Source organism: Tachypleus tridentatus, chromosome 13, assembly GCF_004210375.1.
Source record: "Tachypleus tridentatus isolate NWPU-2018 chromosome 13, ASM421037v1, whole genome shotgun sequence".
Lineage (NCBI taxonomy): Eukaryota > Metazoa > Arthropoda > Merostomata > Xiphosura > Limulidae > Tachypleus > Tachypleus tridentatus.
This window is the reverse complement of record NC_134837.1, coordinates 24,217,834-24,230,581: the sequence shown is the minus strand read 5'-3', so window position 1 is coordinate 24,230,581 and position 12,748 is coordinate 24,217,834. Positions and strand designations below refer to the sequence as shown.

Here is a 12,748-nt window from a genome sequence, read left to right as displayed (position 1 = left end):
GGCGTAGTTAGATAACAGACAGATATACAGACATATAGATTTTTTAAATTTATATATATTTGTATTTATATATATATAGTTTGATACAAAGTAGTAAGTCTATTTTAATCCATAAGCTTGATATTTTAATTTCCCTTTCTACACAAACAAAATTTAGTCAGTGAATGTTTTTTCACATTGTTCAAAGTTCGACTTGATATGTTTAGTTTAAATCTAGTTTCCACAATTTTAGATTTTAATTTGACGGTTCTAATTTCTACTACTCTATAGAAATTCCTGAGCAGGTTGATAGTCCTAATCACTTAATGGAGGATATTACCAGTAGTTTTAATAACTCGTGGAATATGTTTGGAGAGGCTTCAAATTACGCAACCTCTGCTCAAAACTTCCGTAACGGTAAGTAAAATCGAACCAGAAACATAAAAAATCGTCTATTTGAAACGGAATCAATTTCATTTTGAAATAAGTGCATACTTAAACCGTTCCGAACCTAACTGAAGTAATAGCGATACTGGTATCTCTCTTTGTTTTACAACCTGATTCATATGTTATAGGTATAACATCGCATTTACGTCAACTCTTTAAAAGAAATATCATACGATTTTCGGCAAACAGACCCAGTGATTTGCTAGCGGAGTACAGTTATGAAGCTGTGAACTAAGTCATTAGATCCTGTCTTCAGAATGTTGTCATATGAGGCTGATCCATTCCGGTGCATACATGAAGTTTTTACACAATAAAAATATACACTGATTAAGCTTATACATGTAATGAAAATAAAAATCACATTACTCAACATATTATTGATCGCAGTTTGTTTACAGATGAAGAAAGGGTGGATAGGTCCACTGGAACACAACTACCTGGTGGACTGGTGTATTTGGCATTATTAAAAATTGAATTCAATTTTTAATTGTTTAGCCAGCATGCAGCATGTGATATTATTCGGATTGGCCCTATAATGACAATATGTCCCGGATTTTATGTTTTCATGATTGGCCACAATTAGATACAGGAGTTGTTACTCCTTTAACCATGGAGGGCAAGAGACTCATCACATGGTTGGAGAACGACTCTGTCGGAGGTAGGAAATGATCTGTCTACACTCCTTCTGTAACTGTGGAACATAGTGCAGCAGCATATGTCCCTGTTGAAGTGGCTACAGTAGCTTCCGAGCCTCGAGGTCGGAAATATTGTTCACAGTCTTTAAACGTTTTTCTCTTCCACCCACCTAGGGCAAAAACGAAAGTAACAGGCTGGGAACAACTGCAGTTAAAACAGTAAAATTCCATTTCGCACAGATCAAAGAACCATGACAAGATGCCTTCGAATAACCAAACTGCTAACATTGGAAATATTAGAGAGGGTTGGGAATATGTGGTCTCACCTTGGAGTTCAAGGTGAACGTGGCGATGTAAACATCAATATAAGAACATTTATAAGCAACATAATTCCGTCCTTATGAATGGAGGTATGGCGCAGTGCAGAAACGCCTTGGCTGGAGAAACCAGCAACGATCTCCAAATTGAAAATGTTTTTTAAATCCCTTTCAATATTAACTCTTATTGAGGAACTCAAAGTAGCAAGGAAAGTAGCCTTGATGGGTATATCCTTAATGGCCTTCGAATTCAGGAGGAGTTTGTTGTGTTATGGTGCAGATGTTTCCACCAAAACGTTGTCGTCAAAGCACAACTTTTTGACTGATTTAGGTGAGCCAACAGGCCTCTCTAATCTCTTTTGAATTAAAAAGGGAGTCATCTATATTGAAGATTATAGGTAATGAATAAAGAATGAGAAGTCAAAGTGTGGAATCCGACTGTGATGGTGACTGCGCAGTCAGAGCGTCTATGCTTGGGCGTTTCCCAATTATCTGTTTTTTTTTCAGTCTTACTATTATTTTGGATTGGGATATCCATAATAAATAGAGGAAATTTCAGCGCCTACTGACCCCACCTGCTATGAAGACCTGCGAGAGAACTTACTACAATGTCAAACAAGGACACCGCAACAACGCTAGAATATCTTGAACACTACACTCAAACACCAGCAACAGACACACAGTCCATAACACCCGTTGAGAACGTCTAACACTGGTACTCACTTGACCCTACCCCAACAAGATCAGCCGATTGAGCCTTAGGAAGCTAGTTCAAGACTACCCGTTTACAGACATTCAAGGCCAGAGTAGCCTGTTGGGGTCAAGTCCCTCAACAGCCATAATTCTGTTCTCCCGTTCACGGGTCACCATGCACAGCAAACACGCTGATGGATGTTCAGATACCAGAAAAGGTAAACTGAAAGTACAGGACCTTCTCTAGAAGGTCCTCCTCATCATGAACTGGAATCCATTGATGGGCTGGACAAGAGTAATATTCTCCTCTATGTTAGGTTTGAAATAATATTTCGTTCTTGTTTTGAGCTCATACATTGCAGTGTAAGTTACTGCAGCTATTTGACACTATCTTGTGCGTTTCTGCTCTGCTTCTTTCCTTCTCGTCTCAGTTTATGTCAAACGATTAAGTTGTCTCTTTTGTGTGATGTTAAGATCTTGCTTCACAGTATTAGTGATGGCTGCTGCAGAACATTCTAAAAACCATACTGATCACAAGTCCTAGCCAGTATAGTCATACGAGTTCTTATCTCATATGATGTAGAAGGTTCAATCATTCTTCCACCAGATGAGTTTGAAGTAACAACTGTACCAAAATTGTTAGGCTCAACATTTTGAGTCTAATTAAAATTATGAAGAATCTTGAAACAATTCTGCAATACTCGTACTTGCTTCATCTTCTAATGTCCTCTTCTGACTCTTCGTTTGACGTTCATTACATTTTCATAGTTTCTTTGTATTACTAGCTGGGGCGACTGTACCCTGGACGGAACTCATGTAAATTCATGATTAATGAAAGGCTATCTTGGGATGTGAAAAGTTGTTGTTTTTTTATTTATAATTAAAATAGAAAATGCCCATAAAAACAGCAAAACAAAAAAAATGTGAAACCATAAACTTGCATGTATCTCCTCATGAACCCAACAAACCTTCATACAAAATTTGGTGAAGATTTATCAACAGTGAAGAAGTAGTATTAAGAAAACACGCAAAAAACATGAAAACCGCCAAATAGAAAATCGAACATTTGTGTGTATTTCCTCATTGAACTAATAAACTTCAATGCTAATTTTAGTGAAAATCCATCCATACTCTATGAAATATCTACATGGGCATACAACATAGAGAACTATTATATTTGTATAAATGACGCCGTTGCATGTTGCATTAAATCCGCGTGTGACATATTCATGACGTCTTATCTATACCCTGAGAACGGAGAAAAATAAAGTTCTCCTTGACGGAAAACGGAGGCGAAACGGAAAAATGTGACCCCTATTGCAAATCTACGTGCACGCATAATAAAAACTTCGTGAAGTTAGGGGTTGCACATTGCGTAATAAAAAGGTTTTTTCCCAGTATGATATAAGCAAGAGTTCCATTATAGTATGATATTTACTTTTTCAGTGTCAATTTTTCGTTGTGTTTGCTGGATAATCAAAAATTCTCTTTCATGAATAGGAACTTGATGAATTGGATCAGATTTGCGAGATGTTAAAATACTTTAGCAAGCAGCTATATCAAACAAAATCATTCTTTTCTTGAGTAGGTTCTGCCAGTTAGAATCGAAAGTAGGTGTTCTCGCTTTCTTAACTTGATTTCGTCCAAGCATGATATTTGACATGACACTTTCATATCTTCCTTATCCAGCTAGTATGAGAAATGATAAAATTTGAAGCTTTATCCTTCATAGGTTTTCTACATTGAAAGAAACTTTCTCAGTGATTTCAAAAACATTTAGCTCAGCATCTGATGCTAATGGGGTGAATTTTAGTTTGAAATAACATCTGTTGTTGTTGTTAGAACATTCATTTTTAAATGTCGTGCATCAAATGCTGATACCTGTGAAAATGCCGATAGATGTTTATTTTCAGTCCACCTTGTCAAACTCATGATGAAAGAAAGTGCAAAGAAGCTTAGCCCTACGTTAGCGCGACAATCTCTCTTCAAATAACGTTTTACTCACAAATAAGCATCGACACACAGAGTGCACTGCACCTACGCTATAACTCCTAGCTCAAGGAAGGTTGCCAACTAGCATGTATTTATAGCTAGTTATCTATAAGGAACAGATTACATAAAGAATGCCAATAACTGACACGCTGTTACCAGTAAATATGAGTTGAATAATATTAATTAATTTCTAGGCACAAGGAAACTTTAGGTGTCTTATGAAACCAGTAAGTTAATACAAAACCGAATAATATTTTACATATTTATTATAAATATACAAATACAACAATTATAGTCATTGAGAATTTGATATGCTATACAATAATTTTTCTCTTTATCCTAATGTACAGCTCTTTGTATATTGCATATTTATTTCTTATGTGACAGAAAGTTATTACATTAAGCACGTAAAAGAGTGAATGGTTAAAGTTATTTAAAATTTTGTCTTCGAGTTTAGTAAGGGTTCTCCATACACTGTACTGTACAACTAAAATTTATGTATAATATTTAACATTATAGTTTTTACTTTATCTTCTCGCACTGACGTTTAATTTTGTTGGATATTTATATTTGCTGTACTCTTCTATCTTTTAATGCATGAAATAAACCGGTGAATCATATGAAAAATACGAGTGACAGATATCAGTTTTCAGGGATAATCTAATGAAGGTGTTTCTTCTTTGTGTTTCATTGTCGAATTATTTATTTGTTTTATTTTTGTGTGTTTTTTTTTTTTTTTTTGTTAGAGGACAAGCCTCACCGCCAATGGAAATCCTCCCAGCAACCTGGCCCAACGTCGTCTGCGGAACGCGTTAAAAACGCTGGTTCGCCGGGTAAGTGTAATGTTTAAAGATGACGTCATTATCTCGTGTATGTACGTATTTTTTGTTCGGTTTTACAGGGTATATGAAAACCATGAAACCATACGCACTCCAACGAATTTTGTAGAATGTGTTCCACGTGCTGCCCTTGTAATTCACAACAAGTATGGTTTAACATCAGGATTAACTAAACGTTCTCACGGTTTGACAGCGCCATAATCTGTCAAGTAACTAAAATTAAGAAAAACTGCAAATCACATTTGGTTCTAGATGTTTCGATTTGTTTTGAATTTCGCGCAAAGCTACTCGAGGGCTATCTGCGCTAGCCGTCTCTAATTTAGCAGTGTAAGACTAGAGGGAAGGCAGCTAGTCATCACCACTTACCTCCAACTCTTGGGCTACTCTTATACCAACGAATAGTGGGATTGACCGTCACATTATAACGCCCCAACGGCTGAAAAGGCGAGCATGTGTGGTGCGACCGAGATTCGAACCCGCGACCCTCGGATTATGAGTCGAAAGCCTTAACGAACTTGGCCATGCCGGGCCTCATTAAGACTAATGGTTCGTCTACAAATTTTCTGTTAGAAAATGCAAATAACAAGAAACTAACGTTTTTATTATAAAAATGAAATGTTGAAGCAAGAAATAAACAAACGATCAATTGGTTTATCCTGAGAACGAAATATGAAACACAGTTCGTTTCGTTACCGCTTTATATCATGAATTATCAGAAGAACTGGTCTTTTCATAAAAATAATATCTGTTATTACATATAATATTTTAGTCAAATTTTATAATTTAACTAACAACCACTAGAGGTGTACTTTGCGCATTATCTGAAGCATGAGGGGAAAGTCATAAAAGGGATTAAACTAGATAAACTAATTTCATTCACTTGTGAAGCACAAAATACACATTCTGGCCCGGCATGGCCAAGCGTGTTAAGGCGCTCGACTCGTAATCTGAGGGTCGCGGGTTCGAATCCCGACCGCACTAAACATACTCGCCCTTTCAGCCGTGGGGGCGTTATAATGTGACGGTCAATCCCATTATTCTTTGGTAAAAGAGTAGCCCAAGAGTTGGCGGTGGGTGGTGATGACTAGCTGCCTTTCCTCTAGTCTTACATTGCTAAATTAGGGACGGCTAGTGCAGATAGCCCTCGAGTAGCTTTGCGCGAAATTCAAAACAAACAAACAGACATTTAGATCATCTGTACAAATTTTAAGAAACAATAACTATTAAAATATTTATTTAAGTTGAAAATATGTATGAACTGAAGATATCACAAACATTTATGAGTATAAAATAAATAAATAATAGTATATGTGTGTTTTCTTATAGCACAGCCACACCGGGCTATCTGCTGAGTCCACCGAGGGGAATCGAACCTCTGATTTTAGCGTTATAATTCCGTAGAATTACCGCTGTTCTAGCGGGGGACAAATAATAGTAACAATACAATAATATTAAACTAGTAAAAGCGTCCATTCAATATTAATTCTATATTGAAGAAACATTTGGAAGGGAAAGTGAATCCTTACAAACAAAGCTTGGCATGGACAGGTGCCCAGGGTGCACAACTCGCAATTTGCAGATCGTTATTAAACTATTCCTTGTTAAAAGAGTATTTCAAGAGTTGGCAGTGATGTCTATCTCCCTTCTCTTTAGGGCTCCGTTACATTGCACAATATTTAAACCCTTACGCATGAAGTATTTTTAAACGTATTCACCATAGCGATAAATGCGAGTGAAAATTAATAGGTATTGATTTGTTGAATTACTAATGAACCGCACAGCCACATTATTTTACGATGTTAAAAAACCGGGTAGCTATCAGTAACAACATTTACATTTCGTTACATCTCTCTGTACAATTTGGATTTCCTTTGTTTGCTTATTTTTGTTAACCTGAAGATGACCTTGCAAGGTCGAAACGTTGTTCTCTGCTTTATTAGTCCTGAGATGTATTTTTTAACCTGTTTGTTTCTGCTTTATTAGGTTTGTTTCTGCTGATAATAATTATGTTTTGATATTTCATCAAGTATTAGTGTAGAAATACGTAACTTCTGCTACCATGTTTCTTCGATAGTAACCAATACAGTTTGTCATTGTATACCTTTTGTATTGACTTGTTGTAAATATAAAATCACAACATTTTCCCCATTACTCTATCTAAACATATACATGTTTATTTATTTATTCTTCCACTGTCTTATGCTTTGTTTAGTTCTCTTGTTTGTTTTTAATGAGTTTTGTTTTATTTTGGCAATTTCATTTTAAGTTAAACTTTCTTACCATTTACATAGAGCTTATCAGTGTGACAAATCAACATTTCCTCAAAATTCAAGGCACATGCACGACAGACATATCTGTTTAATATATATAGTAGAGGAAGTTCACGTGGCTATTTTCACATAAAACTGAACCATTAGTTAAGAAAAACAAGGATATTTTATCTTAAACTTCTTGTTAACAGTTTTACAGGCAGTACGCTGTATAAAACCCATAAAGTGATTGAAGGGACAAATGCTTAAGTGAAATTGGTAAAAAAGAAAATGTAATTAAGCCCACATAACTTTTATTAAAACACTTTACTAAGTTTATTTTCTGGTAACAATAACAGAGAGTAATCCCCTGAATGACAACAGCGTCACTAGGTGGTTTGATTTGTTTTTAATTTCACGCAAAGCTAGACGAGGGCAATCTGCGATAGCCGTCCCTAATTTTGCAGTGTAAGACTAGAGGGAAGGCAGCTAGTTATCACCACCCACCGCTAACTCTTGGGCTATTCTTTTACCAGCGAATAGTTGGATTGACCGTCACATTATAACGCCAGCACGAGCATGTTTGGTGTGACGGGGATTCGAACTTGCGACCTACAGATACGAGTCGAGTGCCTTAACCACCTGGCCATGCTGGGCCCACCAGGTAGTAAGATGCCATAAGTTAACTTTCGTTTTTCGTTACTGTGGAGAAGCTGACTCTTTGTATTACTATTGACTAGTCACTGCCAAGCAGTCAAACACCGGTTGAACCAGTAAGAAAACTGTCGTGAGGTGTAGAACAAAACTCAGTCTATACTAAGAAATAAATTGTCGTTCCATACATTTTGTTTGCTATTAATCACAAAGCTACACAATGAGCTATCTGTACTGTGCCCATCACAAGTATCGAAACCAGATTTTGAGAGTTATAAGCTAACTGCTGAACCAATGGGAGGACCTTCCAATACAAAACTGGATCAAAGAAAACCATCGTATGGTACAAAATAAAATGTTTCCTGTATCATCAATGTCGTTTCATATCAAACAAAGACTTTCAGTACCAGATTTAAATTGCAAAAATATCTGTGACCGGTTTCGTCGGTTTCGTATGATTATGGGACGATGTGCGTCACTTTGTTGGCTTTAACACACAAAGTAGTAGGAGGGGGAATTGAAATAGCTGTTATATTCGTAAAAATAAAAAAAACGGATAAAGTAATGAGTTGTAGAATCCCTTCGAGATTTATCCAAAATTCCTTCAAATTAATAAAGATCTATGTCAGAAACCTGGACAAACAAACAGACATACAGATCCAAGCCGCTTTACTGTATAAAAGTAACTGATATATATTAGTTTTTTGGGAAAAATTGGTTAATGTTGACTTAAAAAGATGTTGATTGACGGTAGCATTAATTTGAGTTGATAAGCATTGAATTTAAACTGACATGATGGACATTACCCTTTGTGGAACCTAAACAGTAGTAACTTTAGTGACATTACCCTTTGTGGAACCTAAACAGTAGTAACTTTAGTGACATTACCCTTTGTGGAACCTAAACAGTAGTAACTTTAGTGACATAACCCTTTGTGGAACCTAAACAGTAGTAACTTTAGTGACATTACCCTTTGTGGAACCTAAACAGTAGTAACTTTAGTGACATTACCCTTTGTGGAACCTAAACAGTAGTAACTTTAATGACATTACCCTTTATGGAACCTAAACAGTAGTAACTTTAATGACATTACCCTTTATGGAACCTAAACAGTAGTAACTTTAATGACATTACCCTTTATGGAACCTAAACAGTAGTAACTTTAGTGACATAACCCTTTGTGGAACTTAAACAGTAGTAACTTTAGTGACATTACCCTTTGTGGAACCTAAACAGTAGTAACTTTAGTGACATTACCCTTTGTGGAACCTAAACAGTAGTAACTTTAGTGACATTACCCTTTATGGAACCTAAACAGTAGTAACTTTAATGACATTACCCTTGTGGAACCTAAACAGTAGTAACTTTAGTGACATAACCCTTTGTGGAACCTAAACAGTAGTAACTTTAGTGACATTACCCTTTGTGGAACCTAAACAGTAGTAACTTTAGCGACATTACCCTTTGTGGAACCTAAACAGTAGTAACTTTAATGACATCACCCTAGGTTCCACCTAAACAGTAGTAACTTTAGTGACATTACCCTTTATGGAACCTAAGTAGTAATAACTTTAATGATATTACCATTTATGGAACCTAAACAGTAATAACTTTAATGACATTATCCTTTATGGAACCTAAACAGTAATAACTTAAATGACATTACCATTTATGGAACCTAAACAGTAGTAACTTTAATGACAGTACCATTTATGGAACCTAAACAGTAGTAACTTTAATGACATTACCCTTTATGGAACCTAAACAGTAGTAACTTTAATGACATTACCCTTTATGGAACATAAAAAGTTGTAACTTTAATGACATCACCCTAGGTTCCACCTAAACAGTAATAACTTTAATGACATTACACTTTATTGAACCTAAGTAGTAATAACTTTAATGATATTACCATTTATGGAACCTAAACAGTAGTAACTTTAATGACAGTACCATTTATGGAACCTAAACAGTAGTAACTTTAATGACATTACCCTTTATGGAACATAAAAAGTTGTAACTTTAATGACATTACCATTTATGGAACCTAAACAGTAGTAACTTTAAAAAGTCCATGTACACCTCTTTTTGTAAGATTCTAGAACAAAAAGTCCATGTACATTATTAGTTTCCAGTCCAAAACATTACGGCATTCGAGCCTGCCAAAAGCTGAATGATGAATGCTGACACACAGAGACAAAAATAATGAATCATCTTTATAGTAAGCTGTGTTTTTTTTTGTTTGCAGTTAAGCACAAAGATACACGCTTGGCTATCTGTGTTGTGCCAACCATGGGTATCGAAACCTCGTTTTTAGCTTTATAAGTTCACAAACTTACCGCAATGCTATTGATAGCACCAAGATGCGACAAACAGATAGAACTGTTTATGTGTTTATAAGACTGGAAAAATTAAGCAATAAATATTTATTTTAATAAAGCAGTTTGCATTTTGTTTAGGTAGTTTTAATGTAAACCGTTACTTAAGGAAAAACAAAATATCTCTCATTTATTAAATCTACAGAAGTTAAGAAGATGACCTAGGAAGGTCGAAACATGTTCTCTTCTTATCAATAAAAATGTTAATACCCATACCAGCCGTTCTGAGATATATTTTTATTTCAAGTGGGTTTCTCGTCATAAAGAATGGTTAACCATTAGTTTCAAGTTCACGCTAGTTCGGATAAAAGTTCTACAATCTAAAATAATTTTACAATTTCCGAAAGTTCTAGAGCGAGTCTAATTAGAATAGATATCTAAATGGCTTGTTTAATAGCTTTTGTAATGTAAATAGCCTAGTCGTCAGAAGGAAAATTAACTGATGAATGATATTGGATGTTTAATGAAACTTAGAACACTTTGAAGTTTGATTATTCCTCAAATCGGAATCAGTTTACAGAATTAATAATGTTAGAAGACCGATTCGGTCGTAATTTTTCGACAAGAATCTCAGTTTTTAGACAGTCCAGCGCAGAAATAAATAAAACGATGGGAGACAATATTCAGGGTTAACAGAGCAACGTTTAGTAATTACGAGAGCCATACTTAACAGAATATGTTCAAAATTACTATAAATGGAAGAGAAACACATCAAGAACTTAGAAACGTATCTGGTAGAGAAACAGCATTAATTAATCTTCATACGTTCTTGATGTGCTAGAAATGATTGTTGTTAACAGATAGTCACGTTAACGGAGTCTTTGCTTAAGGACCGAGCAAAAGAGCAGACGAAAAGAAGAATAATTTATATTATTATGATTTAACCAAGTAAATATTACTCCACGTATCACGTTTCTTACATATTTTGGAAAAATTACAGATCAATGGTTACGAGAAAGAATAAGGTATGACTTATACTTAGAAGGTCGAGTTAAACTAGAATAAGGATGAGCTTCAGTGGCTTAGGAAGATTAAGATGGAAGTAAAGAGACTGAAGAACAAAACAAAAAGAGGAAAAACAACTTGAAGAGTGTTACTATCACAAGCAAGCACTTAAGGTCACGAAAGAGCCTTTGAATCAAATAGTTTACTAAGAAGAAAAGAAGTAACATATTTAAGTTGTATCTGAAATGTGGATTATCTAGTTTCATGATAAAACTATACAACCAAACCGTAGAAAATGTTTTTCTAGAAAAAAACCTACAATCTGTTTCTTAAAAACAAATAACGTAGACTTACGATTTTATAGTATTATTGTGTGTAGTTGAGCACAAAGTCACAGAATGGACTACCTGTGCTCTGCAAAACGCGAGTATCGAAACGCATTTTGTAGTAGTGCAAATCCACAGACATACCGCTATGCTACTGGGCATTTTGTAATATTAATCCTCAGATTAAAGTTATCTTTAATATTGCTAGATGTAATTAAATTAGATATATAATTTTGTGGCATTCGGTCAAGCAGACAGGTTGTCCACTAACCGCATATATTTGGAATCTGTAATTTATTACGAACGGAAGTTTCGCTTTCCACTTCTTTGACAGGTGCACATGATTATTTACTGGGCATTTTAAAAACGTGTTAAAATATTACTTTTACGAATACCAGTACTGAAAAGGATGGTTATATAGAAAGTTCCCTATTTAAAATTATTATTTTAATTTGCATATCAAGTTTATTCTTAAATTAATTATTGTGAACATTAAGTGTTTAGTTCTAATAACTTTCAGTGCGAAATATAATGTACTATCGGAGCAGAGAAGAAGTACAAACACAAAAGCAATGTGAGTTTGTAAGTAGGCCCGGCATGGCCAGGTGGTTAAGGCACTCGACTCGTAATCGGAGGGTCGCGGGTTCGAATCCCCATCACACCAAACATGCTCGCCACAATGTGAGTTTGTAAGTAGGCCCGGCATGGCCAGGTGGTTAAGGCACTCGACTCGTAATCGGAGGGTCGCGGGTTCGAATCCCCATCACACCAAACATGCTCGCCACAATGTGAGTTTGTAAGTAGGCCCGGCATGGCCAGGTGGTTAAGGCACTCGACTCGTAATCGGAGGGTCGCGGGTTCGAATCCCCATCACACCAAATATGCTCGCCACAATGTGAGTTTGTAAGTAGGCCCGGCATGGCCAGGTGGTTAAGGCACTCGACTCGTAATCGGAGGGCCGCGGGTTCGAATCCCCATCACACCAAACATGCTCGCCATTTCAGCCGTTGGGGCGTTATAATGTAATGGTCGATCCCGCTATTCGTTGGTAAAAAAGTAGCCCAAGAGTTGGCGGTGGGTGGTGATGACTAGCTGCCTTCCCTCTAGTCTTACACTATTAAATTAGGGACGGCTAGCGCAGATAGCCTTCTTATAGTTTTGTGCAAAATTCGAAACAAAACAATACTTTACAAGGAAATATGTTTAGGTGTACAGCATTAAAACGCTGCCCCATGTCCAAACTTTTCTGAATAAAATCCTTTTTGTTTAAATACCACTGATGAAAATTTGCCCC

General features: G+C 35.9%; 1 protein-coding gene across 1 annotated transcript in view; it reads left to right on the top strand.

The window, feature by feature from the left end:
• The window catches only part of LOC143239527 (lachesin-like), a 275,854-nt gene that overhangs the window by 254,346 nt on the left and 8,760 nt on the right, over positions 1 to 12,748 (top strand). Inside the window, exons 10-11 of the mRNA XM_076480683.1 lie at positions 271 to 396; positions 4,810 to 4,896. Of these exons, the coding sequence (XP_076336798.1) occupies positions 271 to 396; positions 4,810 to 4,896 (213 nt within the window). The remainder of the gene's footprint in view (positions 1 to 270; positions 397 to 4,809; positions 4,897 to 12,748) is intronic.